The sequence below is a fragment of the Lolium rigidum genome, chromosome 4 (genome assembly GCF_022539505.1).
Source record: "Lolium rigidum isolate FL_2022 chromosome 4, APGP_CSIRO_Lrig_0.1, whole genome shotgun sequence".
Lineage (NCBI taxonomy): Eukaryota > Viridiplantae > Streptophyta > Magnoliopsida > Poales > Poaceae > Lolium > Lolium rigidum.
In genome coordinates, this window is record NC_061511.1 from 103,409,417 (window position 1) to 103,431,438 (window position 22,022).

At 41.5% G+C, this 22,022-nt stretch overlaps 1 protein-coding gene, 1 long non-coding RNA gene and 3 other non-coding genes across 9 annotated transcripts; 4 read left to right on the forward strand and 1 right to left on the reverse strand.

The window, feature by feature from the left end:
• The first annotated feature begins 3,753 nt into the window (after positions 1-3,753).
• Positions 3,754-3,859, forward strand: LOC124650728. Its single transcript, XR_006987152.1, has one exon. It is a non-coding gene; the product is annotated as a small nucleolar RNA Z188 (small nucleolar RNA).
• Positions 3,860-5,423: 1,564 nt separating this feature from the next.
• Positions 5,424-5,500, forward strand: LOC124650729. Its single transcript, XR_006987153.1, has one exon. It is a non-coding gene; the product is annotated as a small nucleolar RNA Z163/Z177 family (small nucleolar RNA).
• Positions 5,501-10,270: 4,770 nt separating this feature from the next.
• On the forward strand, positions 10,271-10,380 carry LOC124650727. Its single transcript, XR_006987151.1, has one exon. It is a non-coding gene; the product is annotated as a small nucleolar RNA Z188 (small nucleolar RNA).
• A 1,717-nt stretch (positions 10,381-12,097) lies between these two features.
• On the reverse strand, positions 12,098-13,871 carry LOC124708900 (eukaryotic initiation factor 4A-I). Its single transcript, XM_047240538.1, has 7 exons — positions 13,739-13,871; positions 13,615-13,663; positions 13,335-13,475; positions 12,835-13,068; positions 12,654-12,693; positions 12,476-12,573; positions 12,098-12,378 (listed from the first exon to the last, which is right to left on the reverse strand). The coding sequence occupies exons 1-7, from the start codon at positions 13,816-13,818 to the stop codon at positions 12,361-12,363; spliced, it is 660 nt and encodes a 219-aa protein (XP_047096494.1). The 5' UTR covers positions 13,819-13,871; the 3' UTR covers positions 12,098-12,360.
• A 491-nt stretch (positions 13,872-14,362) lies between these two features.
• LOC124650156 lies at positions 14,363-20,034 on the forward strand. 5 transcript variants are annotated; one of them, XR_006986898.1, is made up of 3 exons: positions 14,373-15,438; positions 15,535-18,139; positions 18,242-19,456. It is a non-coding gene; the product is annotated as an uncharacterized LOC124650156 (long non-coding RNA). The 5 variants fall into 5 exon arrangements; XR_006986896.1 differs by adding an exon at positions 19,928-20,034 and having other exon boundaries at positions 14,375-15,438; positions 15,535-19,254; XR_006986897.1 differs by having other exon boundaries at positions 14,375-15,438; positions 15,535-18,733; positions 19,134-19,456.
• The last annotated feature ends 1,988 nt before the right edge of the window (positions 20,035-22,022 follow it).

Here is a 22,022-nt window from a genome sequence, read left to right on the forward strand (position 1 = left end):
GGTTCTTTCTTGTATGGCCGCACATCCATCGTAGCATGCGCATCTCCGCAACACTCATTTGTTATATGTGTTGTCTTTTAGTTGGCCAACATTCTGCCCCATATAGCATCGCCGATCTGAGTACCATCCTATAGAAGTTACTTTTTAGCTTTTGTGGGACCTTCTTGTCACATAGGATATGAGATGCTTGCCACCACTTCATCCACCATTCCGTGATCCTGTGGCAAACATCCTCATCGATAGCACCATTGCTTGGTTTCATTAATTCAAAACCGGACTTATTTGAAGCCTCCCATTCTAAAATAATTACCCTTTATTACAGAACATCGCATGTTCATCACAATCAAGCGAACATAACCACAAGTATTTGAAATATTTCAAACCCCATCATTTTGAGCCCACGATGCGCCTCTCTGTGTCCGTACGACCAGTAAATGCAGGCAGTTGTTGCCTCGGCGCTCTCGCCGGAGTAGTAGCAGAAAGAGACAAAACGTCCAAGAAACGCAAACCAGCCACGCAACTGGAACCCACCGAGACTGTCCGTTCAAGCAAAAGCATCTGTACCGGATTGATCGGCGCCGTCCGCTCCGTGGCCGCTCCGCTACTTATAGGCCCCCCACGCCACCCCCTTCCCCCAGTCTCTATCTCTTTCTTCCCACCCCCAACCTGCTTCTTCGCACTTGCTTTAGGTACGGCATCGAGTAGCAGCAAACTCGATCTGGTTGCTGGTTCGTTTCGTTTCCTAGCAGAAACTCGATTTGCTTCGTCAGTTTTGCTGTTGGATGTTTCTCGCGAATCTTCTTCTCCTCTTGTTAATTTCTTGATGCGCCGATGAAGGCAAAGAGCTCGGTCGGAATTGATTTGTGGCGTAGCATGAGCGTCAGATCTCCTGGCTCGCTCGCTCGCAGATAGTAGCTCGAGTCCTGAGGCGCGGTTGCAACTTCTCTCTGCTCGTGGCCTCTTCTTGGCGCATCTAGCATTTATTTTTGGTTGCCTTAATTTGCAGTAACTCTTCCGATCTGAAACTTGATGCTTGCTGTGTGGTTTTGTAATTTCTACGCGGGGCGGCAGTGATGCAACTCGCAGAGTTGAGGCCTGATGATGAGCACTGTTAATTGGTGCAAGATAGTGTATCGCTTCTCTGAGCCGCCCCCGTACGTCCTCATTTTCTTCTCTGCCTTGTTGCGCGCGGTGCCAGATGAGGTCCATGAACCGGTTCATCTGCGCGTCCGCACGGCTCAGGCTCCAGATCCGACCTTCTTGTTGTGTTCGTCCGTCTGTTCTGTTTTTTCTTGCGGCTTTGTTCATCTGGCCGATGAGGAGCTAGCGTTGTCGAAATGGAGCCAAGAAATAAGAACCGCCGATGATGCATCCGAGGCTCATTTTTTCCCCGTTTGTACGTCATTCTGATTTGCTACCTTCTTCCGATCTTTCCTTGGGATGGGATGTGCCGATGATGTACTCCTATATATGCATATAGTTTGAGCCCATCGATCGGTGATGAGAACTCAAATTCCTACACCTCTACTGAGGCACGAAAAGTAGAATGAATCGTTCTGTATTCTGCTCTACTGCTCCTCCTGCAGCGGGCAGTTTGCTTTCCATTGCCTCTTTCTGGAGTTCTGTCTTCTTTCTTTGCGACCAAGAAGATTTGCTATTCGTCTGCATGTGCTGCTCTATCCTCTATGTGAGCAGTTGTTTCCCTGAGCGCTCTTTTCTTCATCTTTTTTTTGGGGGGTTGGTACTGCTCTGACATGCAAGTTGCCAGAGAGAGGGAGGCCGGCGTCCGTTCTTTTTCTTTTCGGTAGTACAGTACAGAGTATATCATCTTAGCATATTCTTCCGGGGGAAGGACTAACGTTTCTCTTCTTTTCATCTTGCACACATTGTTTTGCATCTCTTTTCTCTGCACGAAAATTGCCAGGGGTGGCAGCCTTAACGCGTGCCTTACGCCTCAAGAAATAATCTGGGCCCTTCCTTTCGGGGTCACGACGAACCAGAAACGTCCGTCTGTCTGCTGCGCCACCTGATCGCTTTATTTTCCTGCAGGCCCTTTGTTGACCACTTTCTTCTTCTTCTTCTATACCTTTTCTGTGTTCAATTTCTGCACCCCGTTTCCCCTTACGTGCTTCGTTTTGTTTTTCTCTGTGGCCAATGATGTCTCTAAAATGAATAAGTAAAATATCTGGATCTCTCCATGCGGAAAGCTTTTTCATAGCTGAGGCCTTAACTAATTCTAGAAATTGTATTGCACCGGCCGGAAATTCTCTACTGCAGTCTCTATCGATCCAACTCCTTGCTCTTTTTTTTTTTGCGGGTTACTCCTTGCTCTCTTACACAGTATATACATTAACTTTGAGGAATGAATCTCCTCCCATACCTGTTCTATTTTCTCTGTCCGACCATGTAAAGTATTCAACCCGCTAGCTCTTTGCTGCATCGATCCTTTCTCTGTTGAACAGAATGTTGTCCATGATGAGTTGTCCTTAGCGGTTTGACGCTATGTGAAAATGCAATGACACTGCTGAGACATGGAAACTTCGCTTTATTTGTACTTATATATTACACTTCTTGCGGTTATGTTACAGAGCAAAGCGATCTGTTCTGACGTTTCTGTTCACTCTTCAGCTCCAGCTCTCTGTAGTTTCTTACTGCTTCCACTATTTCTTTTGCTTGCTCAAGTAAAGTACCAATGGTGTCCTCAAATTGTGTGAACCGATGGAGTCTTTTCTTCATCGGCGCAACATGTGAACCTGTCAAAGTTCTCTAATAAGGCACGCATGCATGTACGCATTTTAATTCATTTACTTTCTCATGGCCAGTGATGGTTCGGTGAGTTTGTACTGACAGCTCTACTCCTTGAGCAAATGAAGTGCAAACTACTACAATTCTGAGGCCTTCTCCCTCTTTCCCTTCATTCTCCATCTCGCAACAATCTTGTTTCTTTCTATGCACCGCTTCCGTATGTATCTCACTTATTCGATTTTGATGATAAATTCAGAGTTTAAGGTTCTATTTCGTTTCTTAAACTCTTATTTGCTGTTTCATGGTACTAACTTCGTTTAGTCTGGTGGATTGGCTGGTGACGACCCCTGTGGGTTCTACCGACTACACGAATGCGTCTCTGATCGCCCTACGAATCCTCAGTAAAGGAGTATCTACATATCTCTTTCCGTTGGTTTTGCTGAAACATCTTCAGTTTTCTTTTGTCTTCTGGGTTCGCTGGTGATTAAATGTGTGGCTTCCGTGGACTATATACTCAACCGGTGAATCGGTGATGAACCGTGTGGATTCGAAATCCCAGTGTCTCGCTACAGAAATAACTACATTTCTCTCTGTTGGTTTTTCTGGAACAGGGTCAGTCTTCTTTTTGTCTCTGGCCGATGATGTCCTACCAAGTAAAATATCTGAACCTAATGATGTCACGCACATTGCGTCTCTGAGGCCTTCTCCTTGAGAGCGTAACATTTCGCACTTTCTTTTGAACAAGTTGCTTTTTCTAACTTCGCTTCATGCCTGGATCCCTGATGTTGCACACATTGCTGCCAATAATGTAATCGACGTACCAACAAATTACTAATCGGTACTGTTCAGTTGGTTCATGTAACGAAATCATTGGTGTTGTGTTTGATCTTTAAATTCGATGCACCTGAAATTTCCTTCCTATGTTCAGTTGACCCTTGTCTTTCTTTCTCTTTCTCGATCTGTGGGTCTGGTTCTGAAGTATGTGATTATTTTTCTAGTTTGATTCTGGTGTGCTGATGATGATCGAAAGGCATCGCTGAATTCGATGAATGCACTTGTGCACACCAGTGTGCAGCTATAGTGATATCATCTGGGTAGTGTATCTGAGGCACACACACAAATGGTGCATGCCTGCATGGGTTCTTGCTATAGCCCGAAACTTAATTTTCCAACAGTCTTCACCACAAATATTGTTACTCTATATCAAACTGTTTCGAATCGGTATATCAGCCATGTTGGATTTTAATTAGTCTATTTGTCCTTTATGCGCTGCCGCAAGGACTAATTTCGAAATTGAACTGAGATTGGACACTCTTTTTCTGCATGTAATCCAGATGACAGTACTGCTTTTTGCTCACCATTAGTTTTGGACTAATTTCATGTGCAAGGACGATTTAGAATTTCACAAAAGTTTCTTCCTGTGTCTGATTATAGCAGTTTCATGTTACTCCATTGTTGTGCTTAGCTCAAAAATATTGTAGTAGGCAGTTCCATTTTATCCATCTATTCTGCTGTAACAGTTGGAGCAAAATCCTCAAGTCTTTGATTTGGTTTCACTAACCAGCTTTAGATTGCTTTGTTGGTGAATGGTTTAACTCAAAATTTTCGAAAAGTCTTAATTTCTTTTATTTGGGGATCTTTTGTTTCAGGCCAATGATTACACATACAATCCAACCTTGAGCCAATGGGCTGCTATGATAACACTTTTCCATCACCATATGAGTCCTGAAATACGAAATTTGAATTAAGCTGCCTGCTGCAAAGCTGTGGTATTAGATATGTAATTTAGGTTCACGGCAGATATTTCTTGCTCCGTAGAAAGAATTTCACCTGTTTTCTATACGGAAGTTATGCAATGCTGGAGTCGTTGTACCAGCATGCTGATAACTTAACACTAGTCTCTTTGAATTGGCCAAACACTCTATCTCGATTATGATTATTTATCTCTTCCTTACAGTTTGTTATGTAGAAAGGGCAGTTAAACAATTGATTTCATATCTGTGTTTACAATATAAAAAAAGTTTGGGATGCTCTAGCAAGCATGTCAGAATTACAGTTTCTGTATTAAATTTCTGTCTCCCGTTTCCAGAACTCTTTCCCCTGCGTGTGTGCTTAGTTTATTTCAATCTCTCTGGCCAATGATGTCTAAATGAATAAGTAAAATATCTGGATCGCTCCATGAGGAAAGCTTTTTCGTAGCTGAGGCCTTCACTATTTGTTCTGCACCGGGAGTTCTTAACCTCTTTTTAACTAATTATACTTATCTAGTCAGTTCACTACTGCAGTTTCTATCATTCAAACTTTTGCCCTCTTGTAGTATAATAATAACTTCGACCCATAAATCTCCCCCTGTTTTCTCTTTTCTGTTCGACTAAGTAAAATGTTTTCCTCTCTTTGCGGACAGGGTACATTGCTGCATCGAGAGCCTTTTTTCTGTGAATTGTCCTGAGCGGTTTGATGTTATGTGAAATTGCATTGACACCACTGAGACATGGAACTTTGGTAGTTTCTGTTTATACTTCTGACGATTAAGTTACAAACCAAACCGATCTGTTCTTACGTTTCTGCACTCTTCAGCTCCAGCTCTTAAACTAATTGAATCGATGGGGTCATTTCTCCATGTAAACTTGTCAAAGCTCTACTGAGGGAAAGATGTATGCAATTTTATTACTCTCTCATGGCCAGTGATGGTTCGGTGAGTTGTACTGACACTCCTCCTTGAGCAAATGAAGTGCAAACTACACTTCTGAGGCCTATTTCTTTGACTTTGTTATCCATCTCAGCGATCCCCTTTCTTTCTATCTATCGATTTCGTATGTCTGACTTGACTGATTTCTACTAATCTGATAAATTCAGGGTTTATGCCGTTAGAATTGGGTTTTATGGTCCTACAAATTGTGGTAGTAGAATTAATGGTTTGACTCCCTTATCTGGACGACTGATGTTCCTTTTGCGTCTCATAAGATCCTGACCAGTATTTTTTTCATAGGTCCTGCAGCTCTTCCCCTTTTCTCTTTCTTGTTTCTTTTTTGGCCCTGTGATGAAGAAATTGTTACTGCCCCCATGCAGTCTTCCCTTATCTTTTTTTTTACTCAGTCTGTGCTCTATTCTAGTACTACTAATTCTGTGCCTAGTCTTGTGGATTGGCCGGTGATGAGCCGTGGGTTCTTTGGACTACTTAAATGAGTTGCATGAACTGGCCTATAGCGCATGAATGTACTTCTGAGGCTTTCAAATCCCTTACTTATGAAGTAATACATTTGGCTTTCTGTTTGTTTTGCTGAAACATCTTCAGTGTTCTTATGTCCCAGGCCGATGATGTCTCACAATTGCACGTTATTTTTTTTTCCAATTACAGCAGTTTCATGTATTTCTTTTGTCTTCCTTAGCACAAAATATGCGGTTTTGACAGTTGGAGTAAAAACTACACATCTCGGATTTGATTTAGGTATTTTCACTCGATTTTTTTTTGGAAAGTCTTCAACTCTTGATTTTATTTATCTATGTCTCAGCGCAGTGATTACTGGTAAAGACAACCTTGAACCAATGGACTAATTTGTTCATTGATATGAGAACACTTTTCCATACAACTATATATGAGGCCTAAATAGTAAGGTATTATTTGACCATGTCCTGCATACAAAAGTTGAGTAAAGTTGCCTGCTGCAGGCTGTGTTATAAGAGTTGTAATTTAGGCCACAGCATTTTTTGTTGATCTGTAGCAAGAATTTCACTTGTTTCCAATAGGTAGTTACGGAAGGCTCAAAAGTTCAAATCTACAGCATGTTAGAAATATGGCCGAACTTATTTTGAAAATGAATGTATCTCTCTTCACATTTTTGAAAGCTCTCTAGAAATGGCATTTCTTATCTGCTTTCATGAAAAATGTTTGGATTCTCTTGCCAGCATGTCAGAACTCTGATCTTGATAATATGGCTGAACACTTATTTTGAAAATGATTGTTTATCTCTTCACATTTTTGAAAGCTCTCTAGAAATGGCATCAATTTCTTGTCTGCTTTTCATGAAAAATGTTCGGATTCTCTTGCCAGCATATCAAAACTCTGATCTTTATAATATTTAATTAAAATTTACAGTCTTATCTTTAATCCTTTTTCTCCATTTGATCTTCCATCTAAAGCTTGTTTTCTCTGGCTTGTTCTGCCTGTAATGACTAGCAAACCACTGATAGCTGCTGCTCAGTTGGTTCATGTGTATCAATGACCAGCACATGATGATATTTTTGTACTCCTTGATAAACCATGAGAATGAATTTACCTCTGATGCTCAGTCCCAATGGATAGTTTCTTATTATGATACTAATTTCATTATTTTATCAAGCCTCACTTAGGCCATTAATGGGAATGCTGATTTTGATATGTTTTGCTAGTGAGTTACACTCTAGCAGGACATCTACATAGTACTGTATTGTTTTTTCAGTTGCAAATTGCTGATATTTGTTGTGCGTGCACATTTTTGACATTTACCTTTGTGTCGACTAACTTTGAGGATACTTTCATATTGTTTTGCGTTTCTTTTTTGTTGTATTTTAAGTCCTTGGGATTGTTCTCGCAAATGATAACAGTACAATTACCATATTGTGTAGCGTGGGATCAGCGCTTTGCTTTTGTTTCAACCCCATGACTAAAACACAATCCAACCTTGAACAATGGTCTGAAATGTCCATTTGCCATATTTCAACATCTTGTAATCTGTTCTTCAAATTGCAAAATCTGCCTACACCTGCCTAAAATATTATTGTGGAGATTTTTTTTCTCCATTAGTGCTTAATGTAAGAATGCATTTCTTTCTTTTGATCCTGCTGGTATTCTATATTATTGACTGCTGGTTCTAATTGTCTTTGCTGAAAGAACTTGTTATAATCACGGATTACTCATGTCTCATCTAAAGCTCAAAAGATTGTTGTTTTAGTTATTGTTTGGCTTGTGTGTTCACATGATTATGCTCAAATGTGTAAAATAGGATGGTGCAAGGTTCACTAGATTTATTATGGACATTGTTTTTCACAAATTTTCTTTAAATGTTTCAACCAATATGTTTTCCCTTAAATTGTTGGTATGAATACAGATTGTCCATTGCCTTGTCAAAATTTCTGGGTTGCTTGCACTGATTTTTGTTCTTAGCTCTATCACATTTCACGGTGCTTGCAGATGTGCTAGATGTCAAACCTTTTCTAGTCTTATCGTTTCTAAGATCAGAAGCTGAACTAAATTGCATCTGGTGCACTATTTGTGTGACTAGTGAGGATGCCCATATGATGTTTCTAATCACCACCCATCTGAAACAAAGCTAATGTTGCACTTTTGATGTTCTGATGGGCTAACTTGCATTGACAGTCATTTCATTGTTCTTTAGTTGACCACTCTAAAAACAGTCTGATCCAGTTTTAAAGTCAGAAATTTATTTATCTCGTTTCTCTGGAACAAAAGTGTCAGGCGTGGCAACCTTAACGTGTGCCTTGCTTCAAGAAATAATCGGAGGCCTTCTTTCTGGGGTCACGAAGAACCAGAAACATCACTTTGATCTCCATCTATCACTGCTGTTGTTTCTTTCTATATAAAAAATTCCTATGTATAACTTGTTGGATTTTGACGATGCTATGACTGCTTGATACTTTGGGGTCTGGCGACCAGATTCATTTCACAAAAGCTGAGACTGCTTTTATTTTGAGCTTTTCTTGAACTGAACAGGTGGTGTTCGTCTCCATATGTCCCATCAATACGCTCCTCCCCTTTTCGACTGTTAAGCCCTATGCTGAAGATTCCTGCGCTGCACCCAAGTGCTCTGCTCTGACATGATCGATAATTGTCAGATCCGAGCTCGCTTGGAGGCTCGCAGCTTATAATTTTAAGTTTTATGCTTCCCCTTTTCCCATTTCTCGTTTGGTTTTGATCATAATCTGTTATTTCTTTAATTGTGTGCAGTACTAACATTTCTGTCCATGCAGTATTTGCTTCTATTTCTTTCTTAAACTCAGTATTTGCTGTTATCTGGTACTAACTTCGTATCCAGTCATGTGGATTGGCCAGTGATGAGCCATGTGGGTTCTACTGACTACTCATGTGAGTTGCATGAAGTGACCAACGGCGCACGAATGTGTCTGAGGCCTACAAATCCTCACTAAATGTGTATCCACATTTCGCTCTCTGTTAGTTTTGTTGCAAAATCTTTCAGTGTTCTTTTGTCTCTGGATGATGATGTCCTACAAAGTAAGTAAAATATCTGACCCAGATGATGTTTCACACATTGCGTCTCTGAGGCCTATTCCTTTTGAATAGCGTAACATTATCTTTTTTTTTATGAAGCTCTATTCTGCTTTTGCTTCATGTCTGGCTGCCAATGAAAGGGCTATGATGCAGCACAGTTCAAAGTTGAACTAGTTGGACATTTTTTTGGCCTATTTTCAACATGTAAACCACAATTCCGCTGAGGCCCTGGATTAGGAAACTGCTTTCTGCACTACTAATTTGTTAACTGCACATGATAATGATTCTGTTTCAGATTCACAATCTTTGGATCTGTGACCTTATTTTGTTTGTCTTGTCAAGGTATAAATGAATGCACACACACATGTTGATATCACCTGCATAATACATCTGAGGCACAAAATCAAGCATGATGCATGGATGATCTTGCTATAGTCTGAAACTTAATTTTCCATCAGTCTTTACTCCAGAATCTCATATTTTGAGATCCAAATTCTTTTACTCGATTTGAATCGGTACATCTCCTTGGAGTTTAATTAGTCGATTTGGCCTTTATTGTGAAGGACTGATTTCAAAATTGCACTGATGGTGTTAACATTTGCAGTGAGTCCATTGATGGTAATACTCCTGCTGCTCTTTGAATTATTGATTTGAGATTATTTAGCTCTCTTCTTCACATGAGTTCACATGAGAATACTGCTCCTTGAATAGCATAATATTTAGCTCTCTTCTTCTCTTTTTTGCTTCATGCCGTGCTGCCAATGATATAATGGACATATCTACAAACCACAAACTATTCAGCTGGTTCATGTGTATCGATCAGTACAATTTCTTCACTTTTTGAGGCGTTGTTCAGAAGAACCCACTTCTTCACTTCAGACGTGATTTTCTTTGATGGTGCACTGCTCTCTTGAAAAACTTTACTGCATATACTTCTCCCCACTTGCTAATTTTGACAACCTTGATACTTTATATCTTTAGACAAAACTGATGACGTGATAAACAGTTCAAAATGTAAACCACAATTCCACTGAGGCCCTTGATGATTGTCAAATGCTGATTCACAGCACATGATTATTTTTTTCGTTTCTGATTCACAATCTAAGGATCTGTGACCTTATCTTTTTTGGCTGGTCGAGTATTGCAATTTTTTTAGAAAACTTTGTACTTGTTGTTTTTAATCTTTAGCTTCGATGCACCATTGCTTTCCTCTGTTCGATTGACTTATCCCTTTTCAATCTTTCCCATTATCGGTCTGATAGCCTTGGTAATATGTGATCTTTTTCAAGTGCTATTTTGGCATGCCGATGATGATTGTAAAGCATCAGTGAATTCTGGATGAATGTGCTTGTGCACGGAACAGTGTGCAGCTCTGGTGATATCACCTGGATAATACATCTGAGGCATGCATGCATGGTTATTCATGCTATAGTCTGAAACTTAGTTTCCCATCGGTCTTTACTCTAGAATGTCATATTTTGAGTTCCAATTTTTTTTACGCTACTTCAAGGCCGATTCGAATCGGTAGATCTGCTTCGTTGTAGTTTAATTAGTCTATTTGGTTTTTATGTGTTCCAATCAGGACTGATTTTAAAATTAAACTTGTAAACCACATTTACATTAAGGCCATTCATGAGTGTACTGCTTTTTGAAATCTTGTTTTACTGTAGATCATTTTCATGCGTTTTTAAATGCTGATTCACAATTTCACATGAGTTTATTTTTTCCCTGTGTCTGACTATGGCAGTTTTGTGATTTTCTATTGTCTTGCTTACCTGAACAAAATAGAAGTAGGGATTTATCCATCTATTCTGCTGTAATAGTTGGAGCAAAATCCACAAATCTTGGATTTGGTTTAGGTAAACAGCTTGAGGATTACTTCCTTGGTAACTCTTTTTACTCAATTTTTTTGAAAGTATTTCTTTCTCTCATTACTGTATCTTATGTTTCAGGCGAATGATTACAGGTACAATCCAAGCGGCATGATAATTTGGTAAGTGGCATGATAACACTTTTGCTGTTTCGCATGACCATATGAGACCTAATTTTTTGTTACATAATTCTGCTGCAAAACTGTGCTATTAGAGGTGTAATTTAGGTCCGCTGCAGATATTACTCTCTTACATTGGAAGTTATCTAGGAATGGCACTTAACCAATTGATTTCTTATCTGTTTTTTCCTATAAAAAAAGTTCGTCAAAACCCCTCTGAGATCAGCGACAACTAATATGGAACAGATGGAGCATTACTTAATTAAAATTTACAGTCTTAGTATTTCTGCAGCAAGTGTATCATGTGTTGACTATTCTACTACGACAAGATACCAGGACAGCTGTTTAACAACCAAATGAAGATAGCCAAAACAAAAATGTCAAAACATGAACACATGGCAAACAAAAGCCAAGAAACACCTACTAACAATGTCATTAAGCAAAAATTATGATAAGATGTTCTGTTCTGTAGAGAAGCAGTATTCCTCTCACCAGGTTGCAGCAGCTGAGGGGCACAAGAAAATTTGTGTTTTAGAAGTGCAATCGTTTCTCCATGAGGAAGCACTGGTAGGCAGCTTCCTTGGAGATTCGACAAGTCCAAGAACTTCACTATCAAATCCCTGTATTTGGCATGAGTTCAAGTGGGGTGGTTGAACTTGTGCATTTGAAGTATCTTGCAAATGCACATGACCACTGAAAATCAAGAATTTCCTACAGTTGGCACTCCCTTGTCCCTTCAGTTCACAAAAAAACTGTTTTTGGACATCTGTAATGTCTCCAAAACACAATTTTGGCGAAAATGTAATTTCTTTTAAAAAAGTACAAATCATGTTATGTGCCAAAACTGCATTTCCGACCTTTTTTGTCCATGAGATGTTGTACATCTGATGTTTCATTTTTTGCATGTTTCTTTTTGCTGAAAAGAAGTGGAAGTCGGTAGGGCACATAACATATGGGGTAAATTAGTTGAAACATCATTTATTAGGTTAGAATTCAACCTGGACGGTTGTATGAACTCTAGATGTTTTCTAGAGAATTTTGTGGCAATACCAATTGGGATGGCTGTCTCTTTGTAAATTAGGTTAGAACTAAATATGTTAGATTGACGCTGGTGGTAGTAATTTTCCAATGCAGTATTTGTCAGAAAAAAAAATCTCCATTCCATTGATAATTGTTGACAACAACATACACATGATGTAGGAAGTTTACTAAAACTTTCCATTTCTCAGTACATAGAGGCAATAAACAACAATCCCATTATTCTGAAACCTAATAATAAGACCAGCTCACATACTCTGAAGGAACCAAAGAGTAATTTCAAACATCAAAGTAGCACTGGTGGAACCTGGAGTGGTTAGTCCTGAATTACAATAGTAACTTCTGAAACGAATTGAGGCTGTCATAATATCTCAGACACCTGCATCACAAATAATTTCATTTTAAACCACAAGAGCTCACTATATGACTAACAAAGTAACAGAATGAAGAGTAAGTGTTAAAAGAAGCATATGTACATGTATTGGCATCTCTGCAATCACGAATCCACTGGTTTCTTCCAGAGACTTCAGAAGAGCTACCTCACCACCAACCACCATATTAATCACGATTCCATCTGCACCATCATAGACTCAAAATACATCAAATAGAGCAACACTTTCAATAGGTGGATCAATCAAAAATTGTTGAAGGTACCTGCTGCCAAGCATGCTGATATACGTCTTAAATAAGCTTCCTGGATAATTCAGATGCATACATCAGGTAAGATAAATGATCAAGAAATTAGAATGCATGGTGCACGATGAGAACTGCATAGATGCATGATAGTTCACAGGTCCTAAAGGTAATAAAACAAGAAAAATATGAGATAACTCACCTTCTTTGTCGGCAACTCATAGTTTATCAGCACACGAGCCATAAGTGGAGCCTCTCCCATTGCCGCTGAAGGCAAGCAAGCATCTGTTACTACTGCAATGCTTAGCTTTGAGACCAAACTTTCGGGCTTGGGACTTCCAGCAATATCAGTGTTTTCAATCTGATTGCGCTGTATTGCTGCCCGGCGAGATTTCTCAAGAACAGAAGCACGCTCAGCTTCAGCCTGATCACTGTACTGTTGCACACAAATCCCACAGATTGATATAAGTAACTAGCAAAAGTAAGTTCGTAGCAAGGATCATGAATAAGCATGAGAACCTGAAACTATGTTCATATCAGGGTAAACAAGACAATATACGCAATTGCATAATCATAATTCCCGAGATGATGATGTTCAATCATATCCATGTTTTCTCTTGAAGAATTGAACAACTAACATTCCAAATGGTGCATATCATAAAATTTGGCACTGAAGTTGGCAGCCAACCAAATTGATCATACCAGCGGTGATGAGGACGCAAAGGGGAGGTTTGCAACAGCAGCACAGACGGCATCGAGCTCATCCCGGGATGAAACACATATGGAGATGGGCAGAGCGCCGTGGCGATCCGAGATAACTCCTAAGAGCTCCAACAATGTCCTCTGCGCAACGGAAACAATCACAGGTTCATAGGAATCAAAATCTGGTTCAATCCACTCGATCCGTGGATGCTCCACTAGGCACAGTTGTCATAGGAGCGAAACCCGAAATGCACGGCTACAAGGATGTAGGAAGACGCACCATCTTGAACTGAAGGCGGTCGACGGCGAGGTAGAAGTGACGGCCGGCGCTGGTGATGTTGAGAGGGTTAATTAGTGAGACGGAATGCACATGTGATAAGAAGATGAGGGCAGGGGATTCTCACCTGGAGTGGGCTAGCGTCGTGGCAGGGGAGCTTGGTGATGCCGGGGCGTCGGGGAAATCGGCGGCGGACGAGGACCTCATCGCGGCCGGAGAGGAAACCGAATATTCCTCAGCAAGAACAGCTCCGGATCGGTCCGACCGAGAAGAGAAACAGAGCATAATATCCAGTGACAAGGCCCGGTCCAACATACAGCCCATTTCATCGTTCAGCCCAAACGAATAGGAGTGGAAGAATCTCTATTTTGAAGTCGACCACGAGTGGTTGAAACTTACGGTTACAGAGTACTTCCTTTCATCCACCTAGAAAGATATTTTCTTGCAATCACACGTACTCGGGGCTCTCACTTTCCCCCGAGAAGATATTAGTGCTCCACCACCTTTGGTTGCTAGTTTGCTACACATCACAAGTGTTGGATTTAATCGGATGGATAAGACAATTGTTGAATAGTCTTCCCGTAATATTTCAAATAACTACTATATATTATATTAAAGATGAACAAACATCTTTTTTCACAGAATTTTGAGGCTAACCTGAAACGCATGTGTTGTTTTCTCTGTGTGCAGCTTCGGTGCTTTCTAAGAATTTTTACAGTATGAATCGTTCTCTTCTTTTCTTATTTGGTGTCGCACTGTGTGGCTTTTGCTATTTATGGTGGACGAGCTGATCTCATCAATTCTTGCGTGGTGGATTTGGTCCCGTCGCACCGCTTTGACTTGCCGCTTTGTGTCTCTCCCCAATTCACCGCTCTCCTTCATCTTTCTCTGGCTTGCCTCGCCATATTCCCGTGACCTGAATTTGTCCTCACACGAGCTCTTCCGTGGCCGAGCTCTGTCGCATGGCCAGCAGACTTGCGTGTCAGGTCCTCCGACGTCATGGTCGTCACTGAGATGCTCACGTGGTCTGCTCCGCCGCCGTTACTCCCCTCCTGGACGCCTGGACGGTGGCCCTTGACCCGGCCGTCTGGTTCGCCGTGTGGGCGTACCACCACGGCCACCAATGCTCGCGGCTGCTCTGGATTGGGGGCACTGCGTTGCCTCCGGGCCGCCCCGCCGCCACCAACACCTACGATGCCGTCGGCAAGGCGTATTGGCAACATAGAAATCCAGCAGCAGGAGCGGGGCATAGCCGTATGGACGGAGGGAGTCCTGGTTCCTGCGGAACTCATGTGGTGCACCGTGAGCGGCTATTCCTCGGGCCATGCCACAGGGATACAGCGGGAGCAGCGGTAGGTTAAGACGGCGAGGTGTCGAGCCGCTGCCAGGGTCTCCTTCGTGGCCGTCGGCCGTGGCCTGCGTCTGGTCTTCCTCGGCGTGGTCACCGTCACCGAGGCGATCCAGATGTCCCCCGCTCCCTCTTCCCCACTGTAGCTCCTCTTGGCCGACGCCCCGACCCCGCCGGTCTGGTTCACTGCCGTGAGGCCACCACGCTGCTCTGGCTTCTCTCCCACCGACGTGAGGGCGCCACGCCGCCCCGTCTCCACCCCCGTCGCCGCCTGGCTGAAGCGGCGCCCTTACTCCTCCTCACCGGCGGGACGCCGCAGGTCCTCACCTGCTCCATCCCACCGGATTGAGGCTACACCGCTGCAGAAGTTCATGGGTGGCGCTGCGGTATCCATTCAGGCCTGTGTGAGACCTACACAGCCAGCCCTGCTCCTCGCCATACTCCGTCCTCACAGCCGGGTCTGATTACATCTGGATCTGGTGAGTTTTCTTGAGCTTCGTTTCCAGCCTTTGACTGATTACATGTGGCTTCTTCAAAGTTTATTTGGTGATTCCATAACTGAATTGTTGTTGTAGATGCAAGTTTGGAAATTCCCACTATGGCAGTTGGATCTAGATAGCATGGCATTAAGCTCGATATCATCAACGACATGCGCTGTGAGTTGTTACAGTTCTCGGGTGTGTCCACCCAGTTGTTGCCGGCAAAAGGATTGTCCGTTGGACATAGAAGAGAAGGTATCTAATATATGGTTGATTCAGAATTAAGAATTTTCAGGTATGCTTGATTTCCCTTCCCTTCAGCACCAAGCTGGGTTTGTCGAGTGTAATTATTGTGTATGTCAGTGATTGACCGGCATTAGTTTGGTCTCAAGTGAGCTATGCAGTTATCTAATTAGTTTGTGGTGATGCAGCCACAAGCGAGACATGCAATTAGATATTAACATTAATAGCGTTCAGTCACTCGAGACCAACCAAAATAGCTAGATTTGTTTACTTATGAGCTCTGTAGTCTCCATTGGGTCTGGGAAAAATGTTGCTTTAGATGATACCAATTTCATCTGTGGTTTGATCATACAAGTACCCAGTTTTCATGCATGTACATGTGCCTATATCATGTGTTTGATGACAACAAGCATGGACTCAGCTTGTTGGTGGCAATACCTTTTTGTCGACTGTTGCAAATCTGGATTGGGTAAGTTCAGCTGATGACCTTCTGTATCAAGTTGTTCTGCAATGGTTGATAATAAAAAAAATCTTCAGATTTAATCAAGAGGTATAGGTAAAAAAGAATCAAACTCTATCTGTTCATTGTGAGACTTTACTAATATATTTATATTACTAAATCATGAATATCTTGATTTCTTCTAAGAATAGTTTCTCCGTACATTCCAAGTTATACCTGATCAATAGCCTGTCTTCTACCATGCATATATGTTGTTACTTGTTTTTGGCACAAGTGTCATGGCAAGAACCACGATGGTGATCATTCTAAGAAGTAGAATTATGTCCAGTTAGATATAAACTAATTTTGTACTCAGTTTTATTTCAGAAGAGTGCATGTCGCGCTGCTACTCTTTTGCAAGATACACTTTCCATTGTTACTCCTTGCCTCCTTGGTATCACGGTCGTGGGCCAGCCAACAAAATCTTTACTCATCCACTTCTTCGAAATCCCAAGATTTTGGTTTCTTATATACAATTATGATTTAGTTTGTTTATGGATATTGTGTAGAAGAGAACTTACTATATTACCCTTAACCGACAATATATTTTTCCCTTCCATTTTTCTTACAGATCTTTTGAAGATGTGTGTGAATTGTTCTCTAACAATTTTTATTTTGAAATGAGCTCTCAAGCTGTAAAATTTGGCGTCCTTTGTCCAACAGAGGAGAGTGAGAGTAAGCCCAGAAATTTAGTTACCTCTTGGTCTCATGATCTGTCAGGTCCTTTCAATTATCAGCAGCGACGGAGCCACCTCCCGGCAACCCCAGGCTCCGCCCGGGCTCATCCGGTAAGCATCCGTTTAGAGCAGTGCTATTCCTACCTTCAATGGCAGCAGTTGTTTGGGCAAACTTTCACTAGCGCAGCATCAGTTAAGGTCTGCCCTGGCTTCCATGACTGACAAGCTCCGCCACTGATTATCAGGTGAGTGAAACTTGGATCACATGTTCTGCATTCGATTTGTTTCATGTTGCTCAGAGTAATCTTACATGACAGTGCATTGCTACTTTACCATCATTTGAGTCTCCAACAATTATTCCAATAATTACATATCCGATTTGCCCTATGGACGAATATGCAAGCATACGTTTCATGCTTGTTTGAGTAATAGCAAGGAGATTCCCCAAAATCATGCTAAGAATTGTGTGTGTTAATGTGCGTTCACTTTTACGAGCAGTTTGACATTGTCGGCGGTGGCATTTCTTTTACAGTCTTGGTGAACATGGACTTCCTATGTTTTTTTTTTCATTGTCTCAAGATAACCATCTGTTGGAAATTTTGTATAATTGATGCAACTAACCCTAACATTTCATTTGCAGACATTTGTACTAACTATAACCAAGTTATCTCTATTTTCATTTTGTAGCTGGCATAATTTATTTCAAAAGACATTGATGAATTTGTAGTCTAATTCTTAGGTTTATCTACAATGAAGAAAAGATAAATAAATTGTCTTTCCTCCTCCCATTCCGAGGAAGTTATGAAAATTGATGCAATTGTATGATATTTGCTCTTCACTATTTTTCGAGCGTATATGCAATAAAAACTCTCAGTTACTCATACCATAGTACTATATTCGTTTTTAGATGAATACTGATATACTCAACTGTTTCCTGATAGGTGTTTGCAGAATTCACCAAAGCAGAGAATCAGAGAGAAAATGATGTTTGTTGAATGTACTATTGATTGGCCTTGAAGCTCTGTGGTCATTTTTTTTTTTGGGGTAAGGCTACTAATATAAGAGAAAAAGCTGTGAGTGACATTTTCACTAAGTTTCAGAACAAGGCCATACAACAAGGTAGTATTTGTATAGATTGAAGTTCAGCTAAATATGTCCAATTGGTCCAGTAATTTCCATTCTCTATCCAACATCTGCTAGCAAGTACTTGGCAGTTATAGTCTTTCTCTTTGCTAAGATCGTATGCTATTCTTTACTGAAGTGGGAGAAATGCAGTTCTCAGGTAAACTTCGATGTTGAATACACTGATGTTATATTTCAATAATAAATATGCCAAGATATGTATTTTTGTGTCGCGTCATTAACATTAAGATGGCACTGTCAGATCCATGCCTCCTCGCACACTCGCCGAGACATTTTCCAAATACATACACAGCTTCAATGTCCAAACTCATATTTTTAGCGCCTCTTTCGCTAAAATCTTCTTGATTCTGAGCGCTGGTACTAGAAAGCATAATCCAAGTTAGTTTAAGTTTACTATTTCCAAGTAATTTAATCCCGTTAATTTGAGTACTTAGGATATCATGCTAATGTTACCACATAGTTCTCAGTTTAGCACAGGAGGTAACCTGACTTGTTGTTCTTATTTTTGTGTGCAGAAAGAAGCACGTTGCACATTAGGAGGTCCCACTCTTTTTTAGGCCAGCGGTGATTGCATAGAACTTCCTTTGAGAAACCCGAGCAAACTTCCCTTAGTTTGTGCCTCTTGGTTTTCCTAATTCTCTTTTGTTCTTTCTGACTTATAACTGAACTACACGACTTGAATCTGGTCGGAGGTAGAGCATGTAGGTGATGGTACAGAAGTTTCACGACCACGGTAAGCTAGGTTAAGTCCCATGCTTAATTTAGCTTCCTTTTCTTCGTAGCATGGTCAAGCGTTATCACATTACCCACCAAGATTTGATCTTTGAGTTTTCTCATCTTTTGACCATACAAAGTGCACTTAGATTCAGGTAATGTAGAAAGTGCAAAAAGATTCTGCGGCAAAATTTGTTTTTACCTTGGATATGCTATTTGGGCTGGTCCTTTAGGTGGATTTTTTTTCCTAAGTACTAAATCCTTTTGGAAGACAACCTGCTCCAGTTTTGGAGAGGGTAACGACTGGTTCTCCTGCTTCTTTGTCTTAGCAGTTCCCAGTACACAATCACTTATTAGTCTTTTTTACTGATGGTAAAACTAAGTGAGTTTCATGGGAGCATATGTTGGTGTTGTTGCAGGTTCTGCTGCCTCTGTTAGACGAAGGAATTGGATAGCTCTTACACATTCCGCGTTTCTTAATTTCGGGTGTTTCAATCTCCACAATCAGACACATGTGATTATTGTTACATAGATATTAATGTATGATCTTCGAACTGGTAAAGATTGGATAGTACTTCTGCCGATTTCTTATTCTCGAAGTGGAGAATATATACTATATATATGTAATAATAACTCAAAAGATCACACATTAGCTTTCTAATTTCATAGGCAGTTCCTAAGAAATAAACCTACATCTACGGTCAGACCTTCCAATCTTCAATATTGAGCTTCTTTCAAGTGATTGGTTGTTCATGTCAGCTGAGCTTTTATGCAAAATGCAAGTGCAATAAGTTTAGGCAGCACATGAGCTGTCATGTACTTGTAGATGTAGTCATATTTTTGGACGTTCAAGCATAGTTTCCTTGGCTCAGCTGAGAGAAGAGCAGGCTGACAGAAAAAACTAAGCGGACTACATTTTGTGTAAAATAGTCCACCTTCTTTCTTTAACCAACCATTGTACACTTTGCTGAAAACATATATATAGCTCAGTTTTATGTTGTAAAATAAAATAGATGCAATCTAGCAAGGCACTGTTCAGAATTAACAATATCAATCAGGTTCACTAGAATTACAACAATTGATATTACACGGTTGGCGCGGCGTGCCGCCGCGCTCATTCGTGCTAGTCCACACTTATTCTTGTGATTTCTCTTGCAAATTGGTCCAATCCAGGTGCACTCACAGCAGTCAATTACCTCCAAATTTCGTCCAGGTTATGGGAAGGAATCAAGGAAGCACGAGCAGACGAGCTGGACGCTCCGCGAGAGCTGGACCAACAGCATCGTCGCCACTTGCTAAGGAGTTGTTCCGTAGCAGCGGCTGGGAGCAGCCTGCGAAGTTGCTGCCGCCGTTGGCCGGTGTCACCTCTCTAGCCCGACCACGTGGCCATGTCCTTTTTGCTTATGTGCAAGCATCTGTACACTATTCTCTTCTAGTTTTCAGTCTCAAGCTTTCTTAGTTGGTAACTTTCATTACAAGTATTGAATATACACCACGCTGGTTGCTCTAGTTACCGGGACGGAGATAAGGAAGACACTGTGTCAATCTGCGGGACGGAGATAAGGAAGACACTGTGTCAATCTGCGAAAAACTAGATAGTTCGGGGTCCAAAATAAAAATATTTCTACTAGGTGGGAGGGAGTGACAGAAGAGTTTGAATCTTATCCCTTCGTGTAGATCAAACATCCAATTGAAAGGGAATCATATAGCACAAATACAACTAGTAGCACTAGATATCTTCTCCCTTTCCCCTTTCTTGCACTCGTCCCACCCCGTTGAGTGTCCACCAAAAGATAAGGTAGGTCAATCCCCGCGTCGAAATTGTTTTTTTTTACAAAATTTATATTATATTAATATTGTGAAGATATCAATTACACCTAGACTCTGCAATAATGCAAGGCTGTACGGATGCACACGACCAAAAAAGGAAGAAGTTAAAAAAAAGTCTGCTATAGTGTTTCGGTCCTTGCAGCAACACAAACATCATCAAGACAATACCTGAAGTCCAAGCTCTCCAAAAGCGACACCTTCAAGAAGGAAGTAGTGCAAAAGTTTCGCCGTCACCCCGTTCATAGATCTTAGTTTTTCACCCTTAAGAAAGTCCCCGCTCTCAAAACAATGCCGTCAACAAGGCTATTTCCAGACACAACCAATTAGACCTTGGATTTTCATCTTGAAAGGTAAGATTTTGAACTTCTCTTGTGTTGTCGTCCAACTCGCATGCTACTGCTACGAAGCATGAATCACGAAGCAAGTTCCTCATCCTAGCAAAGAGTCAAACCATTATTACTAGTCCTTAGATCTTGGTTTCCATGCCATTATCTGCTTCTGAGTTCACCAAGAAACGAAAGCCATGTCTCATGATGGAAACAGACAACAGAGATTTGCACTGCTCCCTCCTAACACCAAACTATAAAAAAAACATGGGTGTGCACGATCGAATCCCATCCGATATAGCAATCTGCAAGCATGAGGCGGCCAAGGGAGTTTGCGAGTGTAGCTTTCCGAAACATAGTAGGCTAGATCTAGAGGTAATAGCTAGGGTTTGCGTCGGCGCTATGCCGTTGTCTCGAGATCCCATCCCAATAGATCTTCTGCCTCTTAGATCTTGATCTAGAGGCTTGTGGTGATGACATCAAGGTTCTCCAACACTCTCCTCTCTCTGGCCGGTCGTGGTGGCGAGGGTGGGGGGTGTTGCGTGCGTTGATCTGCTGCTTGGCTTCGACGGGGAAGGTATGTTGCACCTGGGAGCCATGTTGCTCTCTTTTTACGAGTACATTGGCAAAGGAACAACAATGACGATGAGCTCTATCTTGTCTCTGCATCTTATGGTCGATTGGTGACCCTCCTCAAGGTCGATTTGATGGCTGCTTTTTTCCTTCTGGCTACATGCCAGAGCGGAGGATCTTTAGCACCTGTTGCTAGGAACTGATGGCTCCCAAGTGCAGGAGATCAATTATAGTACTTTTCAATAAGAAAGTTTGTCGAACCGATGAGGAGCTGAAGGTATTGGTTAGCAGAATCGACAAGAAAGCAGGAATAATAAAGTAGCAGTTTTGGTGTTTTGGGGTGTATGCACTACAAGAAAAGTTTCCATGGCCGACGAAGTTGAAGTCGCGCCGTGGTTGCTGGTGCACCATGGCCGACGATTTTTGGTCCCTCCGTGGTTCACGTCAAAACTTTTTTTTTCTCGTTTTTGAGGCCACCTAGCCCGACGAAAGCGGCCAAAACGTCGCGTATGGTGGCCCGGGACGTGGTGCATCGCGAATTCTCGGGTTCGCCGGCCGAGTCAACGCAAATCCGCACCG